Source organism: Tamandua tetradactyla, chromosome 9 (genome assembly GCF_023851605.1).
Source record: "Tamandua tetradactyla isolate mTamTet1 chromosome 9, mTamTet1.pri, whole genome shotgun sequence".
Classification (NCBI taxonomy): domain Eukaryota; kingdom Metazoa; phylum Chordata; class Mammalia; order Pilosa; family Myrmecophagidae; genus Tamandua; species Tamandua tetradactyla.
Window position 1 is genome coordinate 30,802,060 of NC_135335.1, and position 22,214 is coordinate 30,824,273.

Below are 22,214 nucleotides of genomic sequence, written 5' to 3' on the forward strand. Positions count from 1 at the left end.
CACTGAGAGCCTGGAAAGTCCCAGAGACACCACTGGCTAAGTGGCTGTCCTTTCTGGGACTCATCACTACCCCACCCAGAGCCTCTGGCCAGCACACCATCACACCACCCCTTCCTTTCCTCTCAGCAGGCACCCTTGAGTACCTCCTGCCGCAGATCCTGTGCAGATCCTGTGGTAGATGGAACAAGGTGCTCTGCCCTCAGCTCACATCCCAACAGTAGGGGCTAGGCTCATCCAGCAAGCCTGGGGACCTTACCCCGGGGTGTTTCCTTGTTCTAGCTGCCCCACAAATTCCTGTCCATCTTTCAAAGCCCATCTCAATGAGGCTGGAAATATTTAATGGCCATCAGAAGAGATCTGGACATGTACGTCCCAGTACCTCCTACGGTGGCAAGGTAGGGCTCTACACTGAATTAGGAGGATCTCACAATATGCTGTTGAGGGAAAGCAAGAAGCTGAGCAGTATGTAATATGCTACTACTATTTGTGGGGTTTTTTTCCAAATGTGTGAGGTGGGAAAAAAATAGGAAAAAGTTCTGGCAATTTCTTATAAAACTAAACATAAACCTGCCCTGTGATCCAACAATTCCATGCCTGGGTGTCTACCTAAGAAAAATTCAAACATATGCCTACACTGAGACTTGCAAAAATGTTCACAGGATCCATCTGAAAACTGGGACCAGCCCAAATGTCCATCAGCCGGCAAGTGGGTGGACAAAGGGTGGTCTACCTATACAATGGTACACTACCCAGCAATGAAAACAACAGCAATAATGAATTACTACCACCTGCTACTACATGTGTGACTCCCAAAAGCATTATTCCAAGTAAAAGAAACCATTTGCAAAAGAGTCCAACACACAGTACAGTTCCATTCAGATGAAGTTCTGCAGCAGGCAAAGCTAGTCTACGGCGAAAGAAATCAGAACAGTGGTTGCCTCGAGAGCTTGGGAGATTGACTGGGAAGAGGTGCAAGGGAACTTTCTGGGGTGACAGCAATATTCTGGGGTGACAAAAATTCTTGTCAGGTTTTGCATGAATTTAGTCATACAAAAGAGAAATGGCCCTAATAGGTACTGGACTTGATAATCATATGTATGCTAAAGGATTTTGGGACAAAGTGTATTGACGTCTACAACTTACTTTGAAATGCATGTATGTTGGTTTGAAACTGTTAATGTACCCCAGAAAACCATGTTCTTTTAATCCTGATCCAATATTGTGAGGTGGGACCTCTCGATTAGGTTGTTTCCACAGAGATGTGCTTTTGATTAGAAGGAGCTGTGACTCTGCCTGTTCAAGGTGGGTCTTGATTAGTTTACTGGAGTCCTTAGAAGAGCCGACACAGAGAGCAGACATTTGGAGATGCTCGGAATGCTGACATAGTCGCCTGGAGAGATGTTAGAAACCGGAGCCCAGGACGCATGGGTGGTTCAGTGGTAGGCTGTTCGCCTGCCATGTGGAAAAACTGGATTTGATTCCTGGCCCATGCACCAAAAAAAAAAGAAACCAGAGCTCAGCAGACGCCTTCCCATGATATGCTAAGCAAGCCAGAACCTGGAGAAAGCTGCTACAGGGAAGCTGAGTGAGGGCCCACAGATGCTCGGAGAGGAAACTACTGAAATTGGAAGCACAAAGCAATGAACTGGGAGCAAGGACCTCAGACACCAGCCACGTGCCTTCCTCCACCTACCAGGACCCTTCCCCTCTTTAGGCTTCAGTCTCCATCCCAGGGGAACAGGCTGGGCAGGTGCTGGGTGCGATTCAGGGATCTAAAGGATCCTTGGGCCAGGCCCAGCTTCTCCGAGGCAAAGCAGCTTGGGGAGGGGACAGTGGGTGAGCCTGAGGGAGCTCAGGATTGGGGCTGGCCCCTTGGCACCCCCAGACTGCATGGCTTCCCAGGCCGGTGTGCCTCTCCCCACGCGGGGGTGCTGTGGCTTTGTAATCCTGGGGCGGCTGCACCACTGTGTGGTTGACAGCGGAGACCCCAGGGGAGAGGAAGGGAGAGGGACCCCCCAGGGGAGAGGAAGGGAGAGGGACTCCCTAGGGGAGGGGAAAGGAGAAGGACTTCCCCCCTGAAATCCCAGTGCCCACAGGATGACCCCAGCCCTGCCCAGCTGGTCCCCTCACTGCCTGCTTCATTTCTCCTGTGATGCCCTTGTTCCACTCTCTGCCTCTCTGGCCTCCTGTCAGTGTTTCCCACCTGCTATGTTCGGTCCTGCCTCCTTGGCACATGTGGTCTCCTATCTAAGCAGGCTGGCCCTCCCTTTCTTCCTTTGGGAACCCTCCCGGGCTCCTAGCTGGCTTCCATCAGTCCTCTCCGACTCCCCTGAGCTCTTTGGCCATCCCAATGTGGGATCTGGCTCTTTCTTTTAGCTGCCTTCCGCAGTGCAACTACAATTCTCTGGGCTTGGACAACCTGCCAGGGTCCAGCCCTGTGAGCATGGAGGAGCCAGTGGCGGTGTGAACAAGGCAGATGGGTGCGCCCAGGGCTGCCACTGGCACCATGGACTGGCAGGACAGGTGCAGGAACCGAGCTCCTGGGGACTTGGTGGAGGAGCACTGTGGACCGAAACAGCCAGAGGAGTGGGGAGGAAGCCACTGGCCAGAGGGGCGGGAGCAAGGGGTGCTTGATGGGACATAAAGTCAGGCTGGGGTCAGGGCGGTCCGTCCTGCAGGTCTTTGGGATTGGACTGAGGATGCTGGAATTTATACCCGGAGGACAGTGGGAAGCTCTGGAAGGGTCAGATTTGGGATTCTGAGTGATGGCTGGGAGTGTGGGGTGGGAGACTGAGGGGGCTGAGGATGTCAGGGGCCCTCGATGGAGCTCAGGCTGGGGAGATCATTTGGAAGTGTGCACACCTGCTCACGTGCTCACGTCAGCTCTTCTTCCCTGGATCCCCACCTGGGGGTCCACCCTGCACTGAGCTGGGCACCCCCCACCTCTCAGCTCATTCAGGGAGACCCTGTATAGAGCTGTGCACTTTTTGGTGACATTCCTTATTTGCTGCATCCTCATGCCCAAGCTTCCCTGCAGTACCCCAATACCCATCTGTGCCCCGCACGTGGGTGGCGGTGGGGAGCTCCCCAGCCAGCAGACGCCTGGCCGCGTGTGCACCGGGGGGCGTCCCTTGGGCCAGGGGCCACCCGTTCTGCTCCCTCCCGCGCGCGCCAGCGGCCCGGCGTGTCCCTATCCATCACCGCGCGGGCGCTGACAGCGCTTATCTGCAGGGCGGGAGCGCGGCGGCGCGGTGGGCCGGCGGGGGCGCAGGCGGCGACAAATGGGCCCGTCAGCCGAGCGGGCGGCGGGGACGAGGCCGGCGGCGGCCGTGACGGAGCGGGCAATCAGCGGGCGCCCATCGGGCCCATCTTATCGCGCCGCTCCAGCCGCCGCCCGCCGCCCGCGGCCGATTGATCGCACGTCCGCCCCGCCGGCCGGGGCCGGGGGTCAGCGCGGGCCGGGCCAACCTGACAGCCGCATCCATCGCCGGCCGAGAGGCGCGCTGGTGGTTGCCGGGCCCGGCCATTAATCACTGGGCCTGCCGCCGAGTGACGCGGAGGGAGAACAGAGCCAGGCGGGGCCGAGAGCCCCCAGGGCCCCAGGCCCCAGGCCCCAGGGATGGCCCACCCCGGCCCTTCGCCAGCTCCACGAGGCTGCCAGCAGACTCTGCCCGTGCCCCAGCTGGCCAGTCACTCCTGCCCACCTCTCACCCCCATGGGATGGCATTCTATGACCGGGATAAATGGGAGGGAGTGCTGGAGGAGGACCAAATGATGAATGCCTAGGGGAGATGGGTAGGGAGGTGGGGGAGAGGGATGGGTGAGCAGACTGGCAGCTGGATGGAGGTGGGCCCAGTTCTAGTTCCTAGCTAGACTGTTTTCCAGAGACCGAAAAAAAGGAGGGCTGACCAGGCCTGGCCAACACCGGAGCTCTGCTGGGACAAGGGGACAGTGCTGCAATCCCTCTCCAGGGTAAGGCACCAGTGGAAGTCAAGGGTACCGAGGAAAGCCCATGCCTTTGCCCCATCCTCTCTTCTCAGCCTCCAGAGCTGTAAGGCTAAAGCTTGCCCCTCTGGGCCTGAAGGATTTATCCAGCCACATGGAAGATGTCTAAGGGTCCTTCCACCTTGGGGTGTCAGGATGGGGGAGGGGAAGCAGCAGGCTTCTGGCTCCTGTTTGACAAGCTATGAGCTTCTCTTCCTCCAAGAGGGAAGGGGACTGGGAACCCGATTAGATTTTAGCCTTTTAGGGTGCGTGGTGCAGCCACATGGCACCTCACTGAATCCCCGGAGCAATCTATGGCACATCACTATCCCCACTTTACAGACAAGGAAACCAAGACTAAGATCTGAAGGTGCCGGCTCAGTCAAGGCAAAGGCCAAACAAAGGAGTGGCAAACACTCTCAACACCACATCCCTGCTTACCATGCCCCACCACCCCCCCACACACCCCAAAGCCCTCATCACCTTCTCCCACCTGTTGCCTCTGCCTGGAAGCCCTGGAGGGCTGGGGCTGCTTAGCACAGGGTTGGCCTGGGGAGGGGCTGAGGAGCATGGCTAACGAGTTTAGGCTTTCCCAGCTGGTGGTCACTGGCCCTGGGGTCTGAGCCATGGAGGTCAGCAGGGAGTGCAACTCCCATCCTTCACTCTGAGCCCCATTTCATTAGAAAAATCACTGACGGAGTCTTGCTCAAGAACCAAAAAACCCCTTTCTGTTGCGAGCAGCATCTGTTTAGTCCTGAAAACCAAAATATCCTGTGAACCAGCCTAGCTGTACAGCCCTGAGAGGCATGGTGGGCAAGATGACATCTGCCCTAAGGAAATGAAGGCGATGCCATCTTTCACCAGCCCTTCCCGCCTTCACGCCCATCTCTGAGGCCCATTAGCACAGGAGACGGGGAGCTGGGATTTATGTGTCAGCACTCATTCTCCTCAGCCACCCATCCAATCGGCTCCGTGGGAGGCACCCAAGAGAGCCTGGGCCAAGAGCTTGGAATATTCACCCACTTTCGATGACCAGCTCCCCACCCTTTTTCACTTCAATATTACAACAATTTTTCATGCTGGAGCTGAAATAGTGCAAAAAATGGGGCTGCTGTAATTGTTGTTAGATTATGTGTCAGCCTGATAAGATGTAACAAATATTTTCCTTCCCACCATGTTCTGTTTCCCTCTTGGTAATGGATGGAGAAACTTCTCATAGTCAGCAAGGGATCGGTCGTAAAAACTTCGCCTGGAAGATTAATGTAATCATCAAAGGCTCTGCTGGAAAAAATAGGAGGAAAATTAAAATAACCCCAGCTTCCTACCTATCCAGAACCATTTCCCTCACCCTGGAGAGCCCAATGAGAGAAGTGGGCATCTCCTTGGCCCACACTGTGGCCAGGACAACGGAGGAACAAGCACCAGGGGCTGCAGCCACAGGAAAAGCAGGGCTACACAGTGACATCTCCACTGCTCGGCAGCAGGCCTGTGACCCCCACAGGTTGGCTTTGGACGTGAGCAGGCCCCAAGCTGGGTTAGCCATCGCCACCACTTCTGTCCTGCTCCTCAGACACTGGAAAGGCTTCAGGTGGAAACTGGAGGTCTGGCTGCTATCCGCTGGGGTCTGTGTCCTTCCTCACCCCTAGCCTGCTACCCTCTGCCTGCTACAGAGGTCAGATCTCAAAAGCTCGCAGCATTTGCTGCGGAACACTGACACCTTGGCATCCCGGGAGAGGCGGTGTGGCCACAGGGGCTGTGAGCACAGGCCTGAGCCAGGCAGTCTTGTTTCCAATCCCGGTTCCATCTGACTCAGCTGGCAAGTGACCTAACATTTGTATTTCATTTTCCTCATCTAAAAGTGGGCTGGTAATAGCACTTACATTCCAGTCTCACAGAGCTAACTTGAAGGCAAAACTAAATGTCAAGCAGAAACACGGGTCCTAGCTCACAATAAGCTTTTGATATATCTTAATTATCACTATTATTTTTCCTAAAATGGCCAGAGTTGAGAGGCCAAAGACACAGACCCAACCTCAAATAAGGTAGATATACAGCCAGAACAGGCCACAACATTCAGCCCTGACTTTAGGAAGCTTCTCGCTCCCACTCCTGCTCCCCTCCACCCCCCACTCTGTGCCTGGTTTCCTCACTTCTCGGGGGCCTCCATGTCAGAGTCTCCTTTGGGGATCAGCCACCGTGGAAGAGTCATTCTGGCAGCAGGGCCTGAACCTGGCCTGGGGGCTCACAGGGCTAGATGGAGTCCCACATCACCTGAGCCTCCTGCATGAGGTGTTCTGGACAGGCCTCCAGGTGACTAGCTCTAAATGGGAGACAAATCCTGCTGGCTCTACCAGGACCTGACAGCTTCTCTGGATTAAGCATTGATTGAATGACAATGACCATCTCAGCTAATCCTGTCTTCTTCACTTTGTAACAGTACTGAAATCCAACCTGGAAGGGCAGAGAACCAAGATGGGGTGCATTCACTGAGAAACTGGTTATGCAGTGAGTGGAAACTGTGAGCCTTAAGCACCACAGAGCTCGCAGGAGGAGGACCGGGCCTGGTGGAGAATTGTTGCGCTCATCCTACCAAGCAAGAATATTCCAGCACAGTTACTCCCATTTCCCCTCTGGTCAAGGGACTGAAAGCTGGACTCAACAGACTAAAAAAGAGATGTTGTCCCCACAATGGGGACATGTCAAATGGATAAGAGCCAAGTGAAAGAGCCCCCAATGACCGAAGAAGGAACAATCTGAGCAATGCAATAATGTAGCATGGGACCATCACCCAAAGTATAAATATCCTTGGGCCCATCTTACAAAAAATAAAATGACTGAATAAATAAGGGAAGAATAGGCAGAAAAATTCCAAATAGTTTATGCAGACACTCTGCCCTCATGGAGTGGGAGCCTAAGCGTGGGTTGTGTAGTGGTTCCTAAAGGGCACAGTATGAAAAGAGAAGAGAGTATTCTACAGTGGAGAAACTGGCTAAACCCCACCTCAGCAGGGTTATCCTCCTCAGTGATAAGTCATGTTGTGAGCACGTACTCTCCATGTGATGCGATGGCAAGGACAACTGACCTCAGCAGCCATCCTCCCAAAAGCCATAACCCCAATCTAATCCTGAGAAAGCACGACAGGTATCCTCCCCAGGCAGATGGTGAAGCGTGAGGAGAGCACACAAACCCCAACTGGGCAACATTTTACAAAGTACCCAACCCATTATCCTCAAAACTGTTAAGGTCATCAAACACAAGAAGAATCTGAGAAACTGTCACAGCCAAGAGAAGCCCAAGGAGACACAATGGCTAAATATAAGGTGGCATCTTGGAACTGAAGGACATTAGGGAAAAACGGAGGAAATGTGAATAAAGTATAACGACAGATCAATATTGGTTCATTAACATATGGGATAAAGGGTATTGGGGAATTCTCCAGACTTTCTTCACAATAATTCTATAAATCTAAAATCATTCTAAAACAGAAAGTTTATTTTGAAAGTTTTTAAGAAATATCATCAAAATACCCTACAATGATTTATTAGAAAACACATCGGGTAAGGATGGTTTTTTCAAAGCAAACATAAGAGAAGTTGTGATAATTTTAAAAGAATTGCAGGAAGTGACAGGCAGTAACACTGCTGCCACCATGCCAGAGTGTCACTGAAGCCCTCAACAAGGGCAAGGCAAGCCTTCTGCACAGAGGCTGGAGCCGGCAGGGCATCCAGGTTCTCTCCTTACAGGAAGCTGCAGCCATCTTATTTCATGTACTTATCCTGCTGATCTGCCAGGATTTTGGCTGAGGACTTGGCATCATAGAAAAGCTCACTGATCTCCTCGACGTGTTCTTTCTCAATGCTGTCCTTCCCATTGATCTTCGCAAGTAGGTTGGCCGGGGTCAGCAACTGCACTGAGTACCTGGAGTGGACAGAGGCCAGGGTGAGAGTGAACCCAGGGGCCACCTCAACAGAGCTTCCATACCCCCACCAAATCTGCAAGCTGCCCTAACTCCAGAGACTGAGCTCCATTCTGGGTATGTGCAAATTGCTGTGGATACAGGAATAAAAGAGATGCTTGCTACTTTGAAGAGATCTGCAGTAATGAGCTCATCAGAGCAGGGCCAGAAGCTACCAACATGACAGACACCCTACTCCCCAAATCTTTATCACAGTCTAGGTAACCCACTCTAACTTGAAAGGGACTCTAACCTACATGGATGCAGGTGCCAGGCAGGTAACACCAACGTCCAAGGTGGGATATTTAACAGGGCAGCGAAATGCTAACGCACATTCAACTGGAAGGTATACTCCATCCAAAGTCGTTAATGCTCAGTTGCTTGTAAAAGCACAGCCCCACCCACACAAAACAGCTTGCAATTCTGCCTTCAACCTTACGAGCAAGCGGGGAGCTGACTTCACAAGGTGCCAGGAAAAGGAAGAAATGGGGGACACCTCCAGGGCCACAGCCACTGGTGACCTTTAGGAGAGTAATCCATGACCATTAGGATAGCAATCCCAGAGAACAGGGCCCAGCAGGTATAGAGAGGGGTGAGGTGGGGCCTGAGCTAGCAAGTAACTTGTTCTAGACCTTGATCCTAGTCTGTCCATCTCTTGGAAGAGGACCCACCTAGTCAGCAGCAAGCCCTCCACCAGAGGGAGCAAGTGCTATAAGAGAGGGGGCCTCAGCCTATCTCAGCACTCTGCATGCTATACTGCAGTACCCTGGATAAGATCCGTTGGGCCAAAAGAGCAGAGAGGAGCAGAGGAGGGCCCAGCAGAAGCAGGGCCGGGGGCTCACCTCAAAGTGGTTTTGGTGCCGATCTCCCCCAGGTGGTTCAGTGCCTCCTCACTGATGTTGATTCCCTCTGTCTGGGCTCGTATTTTAATGATCTTTTAGAGGAGAAAACTCATTATCAGCAGTGACCAATCCCAAGCTTCCCTTCCTTTGAGTACTTTAAATTAAAATTGTGTTCACTGTTTCTCATCCCACATCCAAGGGAAGCAGAGGTCCAGATCTGGGCTGCTGGGAGAGAACTGACCTTGCCTGGGACTACTGGCCTCATACCATTCCTGGTGTAAGGGTCCTGGGCACAGTGTCCACACTGAATTGAAGGAACTAGCACCCCTGGAGGTGTCCACCAAGGTAGTTCAGCGCTGCTTCCTCACCCAGTAGGATGGAGATCAGATGTCTGTGCATCCAACTCTCTGCAGACTCTAGGCACAGCAAGAACTGTCTCTTTTATGCCCCTGGGGCTTCCTCAAGGACTCTAACTTCCTCTCTAACATGGCCCCATCACCCATACTCCCTCAGGAAAGAAGAAACATTTTGTATTTGCTTGATAAATACGATGGTTAAATTAATCAAAAGGTTACTTTTCAAGATTTACCCATCCTCGTAACATCACTGGGAGATATCTAATCTGTCATGAAGAGTCTGACACTTGTTGTGGCTCAAAGATGTGAATGAAGTTGGAGGGGCAGCAGCTGGCGAGGGAAAGTTATAACACAAGTGGCACCAGGACCCGCAGGCGCACCAGCATGGAGTGATAAGGGGCAGCAGGATAATGACGCTGGGTGTTGTGGAGCTGAGATAACTCGAAGACTTGGAGCCTCATATAATACAGGAATTTTTCACTTTGGCAGCTTCGTAAACAAGATATCAAGAAGCCCTTGTTTAAATTAAAGCCATAAAAACACACCTGAGCAGAAGCACTGAGCTGGAAAGACTGAGTCCCAGGATAGAGCCTTCTGAGAGGAGTGAAGAGACAATGGAAGGCTACAGATTGGCAAAGACCCTGAGGGCGGGACTGCAGGGGTAGGGTCAAGTGTCAAAGGGTGGTAGAAGGCAGGAGTGGGCATGGGGGAGGCAGCTCCAGATACCCAGGGCCACCAAGTGGTGCTGGCTGGGGCTGTCAAAAGTCCTCCATTGGGGGACTGAAGATTTGAACACAGATTTTTGTGCAAAATGCCCCTTATTTCTAAACATTTGCAACTTGTTAAAATATTGCATAAACACTGCACAGACCACATCAAATTTATCTGTTCAGCCAGTGTGTGGACTTTGTCCAAAGGATCACACAGAATAAGAGGTCCTAAAGCTGCCTCAAAGGTCCAAAGCTACACAAAGCTGAGCAAAAAGAGGGACCCACTGAAGTTAAATAGGGACTAGGAGGCCTAGGAAAGAAGCAGGGAAGAGGATCCCTGTGCCCCAACTCAAAGGATCAATAGAATTCCTTGTGACCCTGCCTGGACCCTGCCTGGAGGGCACTGCCTGGTCAAGGGTCAGAGCCAGCAGAGCCCAGGCAGGTCTGTGCTTCCAATATCAAAAGGGCTTCTCATTGACATCTGGGGATGGAGGAAAACTCCAGGTCCTGCCAAGAAGAGTCCCTGTTGGTGGGGGTGGGGTGGGGGGGCATTGGGAAACTCTAGGGAGATGCAAACATTTCATCTTGGAGTCCGATCAAAGGAAAGAGTTTCCGTCCTGGGCACTCGTTTTCAGAGAGCTGTGCTGAATTTGAGGCTCGGTGTCAGGAATGCCAGGGCACTCTTGCCTTCACTCTCTCCAGAACAGGTCAGAGCAAATCACAAGAGTTCCTGTTTCAGACTGCTCAAAAACGGACAGTTCATTAATTAGATCTTTAATCATTTAATAACCTGCAGGGATAGTTTACGAGGGTGTTGGCACTGATGGCAGAGTCCACAAGTTATATTTAGTTTTTTTATAAAACCATCCTAGGCTCTAGTAAAAATGCTAACGTTATATTCCTTGAATCAGCAAGAATAAAATAACACAATTTCTGGCAGTCAGTCTGTCCCCTGAGAGAAAACCTGAGAAGAGGCCCACCAAGCTGAGCGACACCTGGGACCTGAGCTGGGAGTTGGCTAGAATAGCAAACCCTGCCAAGCCACTGCTCTCCAGGCGCAGAACAAAACCTCCCCAGAGGAGTGTACATTGTGTGTCCTTGGGTGAATGGAGGCAACAAGGGTGAAGAGGCCGGAGTGGAGAGCCTAGTCCTGCTGCTTACTCACTATGGGACCATATGGGATCCTTTCTTGCTGAGCCTTAAACCTGGTTCTCTGAAAGCTAGAGAAGGGGCCCAGAGAGTATGGGTCAGCCCCTGCCTCCTCTGGGAAGAATGAATGGGTCTTGGTCCAAGCAGTAGGCACTTCCTGGTGACTACCATTGCAGGACAGATGAGGAAGGTTTCCAATAACTGCTTGGGATCAATTTCAGCTTCTACACAATTAATGCCTTGGTTTCAACCTGGCAGGAGACCATTATCAGGTGACAAGACCCTGGGCCATAGACACTATCTCCTCAATCATGCTCATGGCTGATGACATGAACTGTAACCTCTTCTGTATTCTGTCAACCTTGGCTAAGGTGGGAGATTGCTGACCCACTGTGTCCCATGACAACTCTGGGTGCTAGTCAATGAGAAATGCTGTGCAGGGTCATGCTGGCCAGGAAACAAACCATCAGGGGGCTGCAGTGGCATGCCCAGCAGAGGCCCTGGCAGGTCCTTTCCTCAGGACCTGCTGACAAACTGCCTGAGTTAATACGGCGCACGATGACAAAGAACATGGGTTTCAGGATCAGATTGCCTGGATTCAACTCAGTCCTGCCACTTACTAGCCACTGACCAGCTTTATGAATTTGGACGAATAGTTTAAGCTAAGTTTCAGTGTCTTTGTCTTTAAGAATGACAACGATAAGTGTTCTCTGCCTCACAGGACTACTGAGGAATTGAAAGAAATCACGCCGGCAAGCCCTTGGCATGATGCCCACCAAAGGGTGCCTGTGTTCTCAGGGGAGGAGTGGATGCTGGCAGTCCATCACCCAACCCCCTCAGCCATGGCCTTGTGCCAGCCAAGAGACCATATGGAGCAAGGGTAGGCAAAGCAGAGGAAAGTGCACACAGTGCACTCCACCCAGCAGAGACCAGTCATAGGTATGAGCTCTACAGGGGGTGGCCCACTTGCCACTCACCCACTCAGTGGGGATGACAACTCCTCTGAAGCATTTTCAGGGGTCTAGAAATCCTGTTTGTAAAGGGCCTAGGTAATGCTGGGTACTCAGTCGGTGCTCAAGCTCCAAATCAAGCAAGAGGCAATCCCTACAGGGAGATAGAAGGCTGCACCCCTTGAGGTAAGGCCCTACCTCATTCATCCCTGTCATCCCCCAATGCCAAGCCAAACCCATATTCAGCTGATGCCTTTGAGCAAGCCCTAGTGCCAGGCCTCAAGCAGGCTGCTCCCATAAAGGGCTGACTGAACCCTTTTCTTATAAAGGGTCAATCTGTGTATTACTACTTCTAGGTGGCTCCTCAAAGCTGTGTGAAATCTCTCTCACAGCTACTGCTGCTGTCCCCCTCACCTCTGCAGACTCTCTAGTGGCCCTCAAAACCCTGAACTACCAAGCTACAGCCCTGCCCAGGCACCCTGGCCTCCAAAGCTCCTAAGAAACCCTTTGCTAGTCACACTTATCATACTCTAGTGCTACTAGGTCTCAAGCTCTGCACCCTGATGGAGCAGCTTGCTGTGTGTTCTGGGCAGAGCCCTGGCTTTACCTTCTGAACAGAAAAGGCCTGGACAGAGTCTGGTTAGGAGCCAAACGGCTACCATTCAAACATATTTTTCTGCTTCCTTCTCCTAGAGCTGTGGCCACCCTAATCATATCAATTCACTAGTAGAAAGAAAGCGGTCCAGACCTGGAGGTGCTGAGACTCCGTGAGGCTTTGGACTCTGACAAGTTGACTCAACCCATTTTCCAGAAGAAAAGACCAGGCTCCAGTGTGGTGGCAGAGTGCACGGGCACTGGTTCTGCTCCCTGGACACCTTTCTGCAGTCCTCAGTGGATGCGGGAGGAAGCATGAGGAGAAGAGAGGGAGGAAGGACAGATTGAGGCTCACCTGCTTCATTTCCTGTGGGGTGTACAGCATGGTCCGGATGATCATCACTCGGTCCAGAAGGTCAAGTGGGATGCCATGAGGAGAGATGACGTCCTCGGTGCCCCTGTGAATGCTGTTGTTAACCATGCTGCCCCACCTCTATGAGCCCAGAAACCACATTGGAAGCATGGGCCAAGGTGCTCATAGAAGCCAGGGCCACAGAGAAAACAGACCGAAATTCAGGTAGCTGACAAGAAAAACATCACTGTTCTAATAAATATCCCACTCCCTGGAAATCTGGAGTGAGAAGAGAAAAAAAAGCCGGTTATAATCATACTCAAAACTAATCACCTGTAACATACACAGCCCTCATGACATTATGTTGAGTGAAAGGAACCAGGCATTGTAGGATCCCACTTACAAGAAGTATCTAGAATTAGCCAGTCCACAGAGACAGAAGGCAGAGAACGGGTTACTAGAGATTGGAGGGGTGGGAGGGCAAGGGGTAGTTATGGCTTGAGAGGTACACAGTTTCTGACTGGGGTCATGAAAAAGTTCTGGAAATAAATGGTGGTGATGGTGGCACAAAATGGTAACTGTTATTAATACTACTGAATTGTGTACTCGAAAGAAGTTAAAATGGGAAATTTTGTGTTGTACATATGTTACATTAAAATTTTTTAAAGAAAGCAAAACTGATTTGACCAAAATTACATCATATGAAAAAAAGACCATCTAGATATTTGCAAAGCTTTCATATGTATATTTTTACAAATTATACTAAGTATGCACAATATTTTTTTGGCTTTTGTTCATGTTGCTTCCGTCTTCATAATTATGGCTAATATTTAGTTAATAATCCACCAAGCATTTACTTAAATCCCACTGTTGTGCAATTAGATAGTTTCAAATTTTTGTTGTTATTATTAACAGTTTTGATGACCAATTTTATGCATACAGCCATCAATATTTCCACAGCATCTCGCACTGAATAATTGAATGAATGAATGAATGTCCTTCTTTACACAGTATACAAGTGATCTGATTCACTACACTATTGCCAGCACTGGGTATTCTAATTCTTAAATACTTTGCTGCTTTAATGGTTTAGAAAAAGAGGGAAGAGAAAACCTTGTTTGAATTTATACTTCCTTGATGACTAATAAAGCAACTGAAGGCTTTCCATTATATCCATTAGCTATTTTATTTCTTTTGGGGATCTGTTCAATCATATCCTTTGCCTGTGTTTCTCTTCAACCGTTAAGTTACCTTAGCCAAGGCAAAGGAAGAACAGTCCAGGAGAGGCGGCCATACCAGCACAAGAACCTGCCAGGATGTTTCCTAGGCAAAGGTAAGAGGCGGGTGCAGCCGCAGTCCTTGGGTTGGGACGTGCAATGCATGGTACTGTGGGCTTCCACCTTGGGCTCTGGGCATCCTAACAGCCAAAGGTCTATGTTTACCTCATTTCTGGCATGCTTTAACTAATTGATACTACAAAGAAAAAGGTATGTTATTTCATTTGGATTTGGTGATATCAGTATGTTTGATTTCAAACATAAGTAAACATTCTAGAAATATGACTATGGTAAAAAAAATTTATTCATGCAGTTGAAGTATTAATCTATTAAACAGGCTAGCTTTCTGTACAAAATTAATGTGAACATTAAAAATAAATAGGGGGGTGGCTTCCCAGTCCGGCTGCGAGGCTCAGATCGGCGAAGTTCCCCAAGACGTGGTGGCCGGCGACTGGCGCCCCTACCCCACAGGCGGCTTTCTGGAGGGAAATGAAAGAGTCTCCAACAGTAGCAGGGACTGAGTCCAACCAAACACCAATAGTGGCATTAATAAACAAATTCTGACTACTAAAAATAGGCCCCCAGCTCAGGCGAAACTGATCAAGGCAGAAGTCGCCTATTGGGCTAACTGAAAAAGAGGAAAGTGGGCGAACAGAGCCTTCTGCGGCTGTTTCTACGGAGGCTTGGTCGTCTCTGGACTCAGCGCCGGGATTACACAGGTTGCAGGTGCCCCAAACGCAGAAACAGGCTGCTTTCAGGGCTCTCTACTACCTGAACCTTCCCCACGGGAGGGGTGAAACGCAACTCAGGTGGAATCCCTCTCTCAAGGAATTCAGATCCCAGGACTTCGCAATTTGAAGCCATTAAAACCAGCCTACAACCTTTCCTCTGTCTCCACCATGCACACAGCAGGGAGAGCGTTCCAAAGTTAAAGGAGCCACAACATCTTTTGCTGGTGGGGCCCGCAGACAGACAAGCGCCACATACTGGGCAGGATAAGAAAAACAGAGCCCAGAGACTTCACAGGAAAGTCTTTCAACCTGCTGGGTCTCACACTCACGGAAATCTGACTAAATGTCCAGACGCCAGCAAAACATAAGAAATCACACCAGGAAAATTGAAGATATGGCCCAGTCAAAGGAACAAACCAATAGTTCAAATGAGATACAGGAGCTGAGACAACTAATTCTGAATATACGAACAGAAATGGAAAACCTCTTCAAAAACCAAATCAATAAATTGAGGGAGGACATGAAGAAGGCAAGGGATGAACAAAAAGAAGAAATGGAAAGTCTGAAAAAACAAATCACAGAACTTATGGGAATGAAAGATACAGCAGAAGAGATGAAAAAAAACCCTGGAAACCTACAATGGTAGATTTCAAGAGACAGAGGTTAGAATTAGTGAACTGGAGGATGGAACATCTGAAATCCAAAAAGAAACAGAAACTATAGGGAAAAGAATGGAAAAATTTGAGCAGGGGATCAGGGAATTGAATGATAATATGAAGCGCACAAATATATGTGTTGTGGGTGTCCCAGAAGGAGAAGAGAAGGGAAAAGGAGGAGAAAAACTAATGGAAGAAATTATCACTGAAAATTTCCCAACTCTTATGAATGACCTAGAATTACAGATTCAAGAAGTGCAGCGCACCCCAAAGAGAATAGATCCAAATAGGCGTTCTCCAAGACACTTACTAGTTAGAATGTCAGAGGTCAAAGAGAAAGAGAGGATCTTGAAAGCAGCAAGAGAAAAACAATCCATCATATACAAGGGAAACCCAATAAGACTATGTGTAGATTTCTCAGCAGAAACCATGGAAGCTAGAAGACAGTGGGATGATATATTTAAATTACTAAAAGAGAAAAACTGCCAACCAAGAATTCTATATCCAGCAAAATTGTCCTTCGAAAATAAGGGAGAAATTAAAACATTTTCAGACAAAAAGTCACTGAGAGAATTTGTGACCAAGAGACCAGCTCTGCAAGAAATACTAAAGGGAGCACTAGAGACAGATACAAAAAGACAGAAGAGAGAGGTGTGGAGAAGAGTGTAGAAAGAAGGAAAATTAGATATGATATATATAATACAAAAGGCAAAATGGTAGAGGAAAGTATTATCCAAACAGTAATAACACTAAATGTTAATGGACTGAATTCCCCAATCAAAAGACATAGACTGGCAGAATGGATTAAAAAACAGGATCCTTCTATATGCTGTCTACAGGAAACATATCTTAGACCCAAAGATAAACATAGGTTGAAAGTGAAAGGTTGGGAAAAGATATTTCATGCAAATAACAACCAGAAAAGAGCAGGAGTAGCTATACTAATATCCAACAGATCAGACTTCAAATGTAAAACAGTTAAAAGAGACAAAGAAGGATACTATCTACTAATAAAAGGAACAATTAAACAAGAAGATAAAACAATCATAAATATTTACGTACCGAATCAGAATGCTCCAAAATACGTGAGGAATACACTGCAAATACTGAGAAGGGAAATAGACACATCTACCATAATAGTTGGAGACTTCAATTCCCCACTCTCATCAACGGACAGAACATCTAGACAGAGGATCAATAAAGAAACAGAGAATTTGAACATTACAATAAATGAGCTAGACTTAACAGACATTTATAGGACATTACACCCCACAACAGCAGGATACACCTTTTTCTCAAGTGCTCATGGATCATTCTCAAAGATAGACCATATGCTGGGTCACAAAGCAAGGGTCAACAAACTAAAAAAGATTGAAATTGAAATCATACACAACACTTTCTCAGATCATAAAGGAATGAAGTTGGAAATCAATAATAGTCAGAACACCAGAAAATTCACAAATACATGGAGGCTCAACAACACACTCTTAAACAACCAGTGGGTCAAGGAAGAAATTACAAGAGAAATTAGTAAATATCTCGAGGCGAATGAAAATGAAAACACAACATATCAAAACCTATGGGACGCAGCAAAGGCAGTGCTAAGAGGGAAATTTATTGCCCTAAATGCCTATATCAAAAGAGAAAAAGGGCAAAAATTCGGGATTTAACTGTCCACTTGGAAGAACTGGAGAAAGAACAGCAAACTAGATCTAAAGCAAGCAAAAGGAAAGAAATAACAAAGATTAGAGCAGAAATAAATGAAATTAAGAACATGAAAACAATAGAGAAAATCAATAAGGACAGAAGTTGGTTCTATGAGAAAATCAACAAGATTGATGGGCCCTTAGCAAGACTGACAAAAAGAAGAAGAGAGAGGACACAAATAAATAAGATCAGAAATGGAAGAGGAGACATAACCACTGACCTCACAGAAATAAAGGAGGTAATAACAGGATACTATGAACAACTTTATGCTAATAAATACAACAATGTAGATGAAATGGACAGGTTCCTAGAAAGGCATGAACAACCAACTTTGACTCAAGAAGACATAGATGACCTCAACAAACCAATCACAAGTAAAGAAATTGAATCAGTCATTCAAAAGCTTCCCAAAAAGAAAAGTCCAGGACCAGACGGCTTCACATGTGAATTCTATCAAACATTCCAGAAAGAATTAGTACCAACCCTGCTCAAACTCTTCAAAAATATTGAAGTGGAGGGAAAGCTACCTAATTCATTCTATGAAGCAAACATCACCCTCATACCAAAACCAGGCAAAGATATTACAAAAAAAGAAAACTACAGACCAATCTCTCTAATGAATATAGATGCAAAAATCTTCAACAAAATTCTAGCAAATCGAATCCAGCAACACAGTAAAAGAATTATACATCATGACCAAGTAGGATTCATCCCAGGTATGCAAGGATGGTTCAACATAAGAAAATCAATTAATGTAATACACCATATCAACAAATCAAAGCAGAAAAATCACATGATCCATCTAAATTGATGCAGAGAAGGCATTTGACAAGATTCAACATCCTTTCCTGTTGAAAACACTTCAAAGGATAGGAATACAAGGGAACTTCCTTAAAATGATAAAGGGAATATATGAAAAACCCACAGCTAATATCATCCTCAATGGGGAAAAATTGAAAACTTTCCCCCTAAGATCAGGAACAAGACAAGGATGTCCACTATCACCACTATTATTCAACATCGTGTTGGAAGTTCTAGCCAGAGCAATTAGACAAGAAAAAGAAATACAAGGCATCAAAATTGGAAAGGAAAAAGTGAAACTATCACTGTTTGCAGATGATATGATACTATACGTCGAAAACCCTGAAAAATCCATAGCAAAACTACTAGAGCTAATAAATGAGTACAGCAAAGTAGCAGGTTACAAGATTAACATTCAAAAATCTGTAGTGTTGATGTGAACCAACATTAGAGAATAAACTTGGAATATGTCATTGGTAACAGAGACCATCAGGAGTTAGAAACAGGGTAAGACAATGGGTAATTGGAGCTGAAGGGTTACAGACTGTGCAACAGAACTAGATACAAAAACTCAAAAATGGACAGCACAATACTATCTAATTGTAATGTAATTATGTTAAAACACTGAATACAGCTGCATCTGAGCTATAGGTTTTTGTTTGTTTGTGTTTTTTGTTTTTTCCTTTTTTTAATATTTTTTTATTTTTTATTTTTATTATTATTTTTTCTGTATATTATTATTCTATATCTTTTTCTATTGTTTTGCCAGTTCTTTTCCTAAATCGATGCAAATGTACTAAGAAATGATGATCACACATCTATGTGATGATATTAAGAATTACTGATTGCATATGTAGAATGGAATGATTTCTAAATGCTGTGTTAGTTAATTTTTTACTGTAGCGTTTCTATACACTAGCAATGAACAAGCTGAGGGGGAAATCATGAAACAAATTCCATTTACAATTGCAACTAAAAGAATAAAATACTTAGGAATAAATTTAACTAAAGAGACAAAAGACCTATACAAAGAAAACTACAAAAAACTGTTAAAAGAAATCACAGAAGACCTAAATAGATGGAAGGGCATACCGTGTTCATGGACTGGAAGACTAAATATACTTAAGATGTCAATTCTACCTAAATTGATTTACAGATTCAACGCAATACCAAACAAAATCCCAACAACTTATTTTTCAGAAATAGAAAAACCAATAAGCAAATTTATCTGGAAGGGCAGGGTGCCCCGAATTGCTAAAAGTATCTTGAGGAAAAAAAACGAAGCTGGAGGTCTCACGCTGCCTGACTTTAAGGCATATTATGAAGCCACAGTGGTCAAAACAGCATGGTACTAGCATAAAGATAGATATGTCGACCAATGGAATCGAATAGAGTGCTCAGATATAGACCCTCTCATCTATGGATATTTGATCTTTGATAAGACAGTCAAGCCAACTCACCTGGGACAGAACAGTCTCTTCAATAAATGGTGCCTAGAGAACTGGATATCCATATGCAAAAGAATGAAAGAGGACACGTATCTCACACTCTATACAAAAGTTAACTCAAAATGGATCAAAGATCTAAACATTAGGTCTAAGACCATAAAACAGTTAGAGGAAAATGTAGGGAGATATCTTATGAATCTTACAATTGGAGGCAGTTTTATGGACCTTAAACCTAAAGCAAGAGCACTGAAGAAAGAAAGAAATAAATGGGGGCTCCTCAAAATTAAACACTTTTGTGCATCAAAGAACTTCATCAAGAAAGTAGAAAGACAGCCTACACAATGGGAGATAATATTTGGAAATGACATATCAGATAAAGGTCTAGTATCCAGAATTTATAAAGAGATTGTTCAACTCAACAACAAAAAGACAGCCAACCCAATTACAAAATGGGAAAAAGACTTGAACAGACACCTATCAGAAGAGGAAATACAAATGGCCAAAAGGCACATGAAGAGATGCTCAATGTCCCTGGCCATTAGAGAAATGCAAATCAAAACCACAATGAGATATCATCTCACACCCACCAGAATGGCCATTATCAACAAAACAGAAAATGACAAGTGCTGGAGAGGATGCAGAGAAAGAGGCACACTTATCCACTGTTGGTGGGAATGTCAAATGGTGCAACCACTGTGGAAGGCAGTTTGGCAGTTCCTCAAAAAGCTGAATATAGAATTGCCATATGACCCAGCAATACCATTGCTAGGTATCTACTCAGAGGACTTAAGGGCAAAGACACAAATGGACATTTGCACACCAATGTTTACAGCAGCATTATTTACAATTGCAAAGAGATGGAAACAGCCAAAATGTCCATCAACAGACGAGTGGCTAAACAAACTGTGGTATATACATAACGATGGAATATTATGCAGCTTTAAGACAGAATAAACTTATGAAGCATGTAATAACATGGATGGACCTAGAGAACATTATGCTGAGTGAGTCTAGCCAAAAACTAAAGGACAAATACTGTATGGTCCCACTGATGTGAACCGACATTAGAGAATAAACTTGGAATATGTTATTGGTAACAGAGACCATCAGGAGATAGAAACAGGGTAAGATAATGGGTAATTGTAGCTGAAGGGATACAGACTGTGCAACAGGACTGGATACAAAAACTCAGAAATGGACAGCACAATACTACCTAATTGTAATGTAATTATGTTAAAACACTGAATGAAGCTGCATCTGAGGTATAGTTGGTTTTTTTATTTTTATTTTTATTTCTTTCTCTCTATCATCATTTTATTTCTTTTTCTCATCTTTTTTTTAATAGCTCAGATGCAGCTTCATTCAGTGTTTTAACATAATTGCATTACAATTAGGTATTATTGTGCTGTCCATTTTCTCTTGTCTTTTTATTTCTTTTTCTAAATCGATTCAAATGTACTAAGAAATGATGAATATGCATCTAAGTGATGATATTGCGAATTACTGATTATATATGTAGAATGGAATGATTTCTAAATGTTGTGTTAGTTAATTTTTTAATTAATAAAAAAATAAATAGGGGGTAAGATTCCACATGGTTCCGGGCACTGCAGTAACTGGCCAGAACCCTACAACCTCCAGATGGGTCCCTGGTTCAGATAAGTCCTGAAACCTAGCCCAGACTCTCCAAAACATCAGATAGTTCCATCTCCCTACCCCATATTAGTGACAGACCCTTCCAATATCAAAAATTTAGAATTGCCATAGCCCAAACAACCCCAAAGAGAGGTATGGAAAGATCGAAGGTGATGGTGGAATTATATACAGAAGATAGGACTTAACAAATGAATATGAATGCTGAATCATTTAAGTGGTATTTCTTTTAGCCTCCAGTATTTTAGAGCAGCTAGAAGTAAAAACCTAAAACTGTCAAACTGTAATCCATGTCAAAGTTTGAAATATGTTTTACAGCTTATTGTGGTGCTGTGCTTGGAAATTTATAGCTTTTTTTGTATATATGTTATGGTTCACAAAAAAAAGAAGGGAAAAAAAAGTGGATGTGATAGTAAAAAAAGTATTGATGTCCTCTAGCCTCCTATATCCTGGAGCAGCTAGAAGGAAAAATATGAGAGGATCATATGGTAGTCCATCACAAACTCTGCGATCTATCCTGTAACCACTTTTTGAAAAGTGCTTTGAAAACAATTGCTTTTTTATTTCTTTGCTTTGTATATATGTTATACTACACAATTTAAAAATTTTAAAAATAAATAAGTAAGTAGGGGGCCCTCAGCCACACTTTCCTGATTTGGGAAGTGCTGACCCGCACAGCTGGGTCACCTCTGCCCCCAATCCACGAACGCATTACACTGACCTGCTGCCACACCTCTACGCATGTACACAAAGGGCCCTGTGTCTTACACCAGTGCCCACCAGGGTTATTGCCCCCAGACCAGTGCACCTGCATAGCAGCATCCTCCCTGACTGCTGGGCACCCACTTTCACAAGCATCAGCATAACGTCTCCAACCTGCACCTATACCTGCCTTGAAATAAATCAACGCACTGAGTGCCCCACTGGTACCCTGCTCCCTGCTGCACAACCATCCCGCAAACACAAGGCCTTAGACTACCAAAAGAAATCAACTCCCAAAGTAAATCAATCAAGATATCTACATGCCATGAAGACAGCAGAAAATCAAG

At 46.1% G+C, this 22,214-nt stretch overlaps 1 protein-coding gene across 3 annotated transcripts in view; it reads right to left on the reverse strand.

Annotated features, from left to right (window-relative positions):
- Positions 1 to 7,450: 7,450 nt before the first annotated feature.
- RUVBL1 (RuvB like AAA ATPase 1) overlaps positions 7,451 to 22,214 on the reverse strand; it is a 96,142-nt gene continuing 81,378 nt past the window's right edge. For all 3 annotated transcript variants that reach the window (XM_077116348.1, XM_077116347.1, XM_077116349.1), the window contains 3 exons: positions 12,896 to 12,998; positions 8,782 to 8,873; positions 7,451 to 7,902 (listed from right to left, as the gene is read on the reverse strand). In XM_077116348.1, the coding sequence (XP_076972463.1) occupies positions 7,743 to 7,902; positions 8,782 to 8,873; positions 12,896 to 12,998 (355 nt within the window). In that variant the 3' untranslated portion in view covers positions 7,451 to 7,742. The remainder of the gene's footprint in view (positions 7,903 to 8,781; positions 8,874 to 12,895; positions 12,999 to 22,214) is intronic.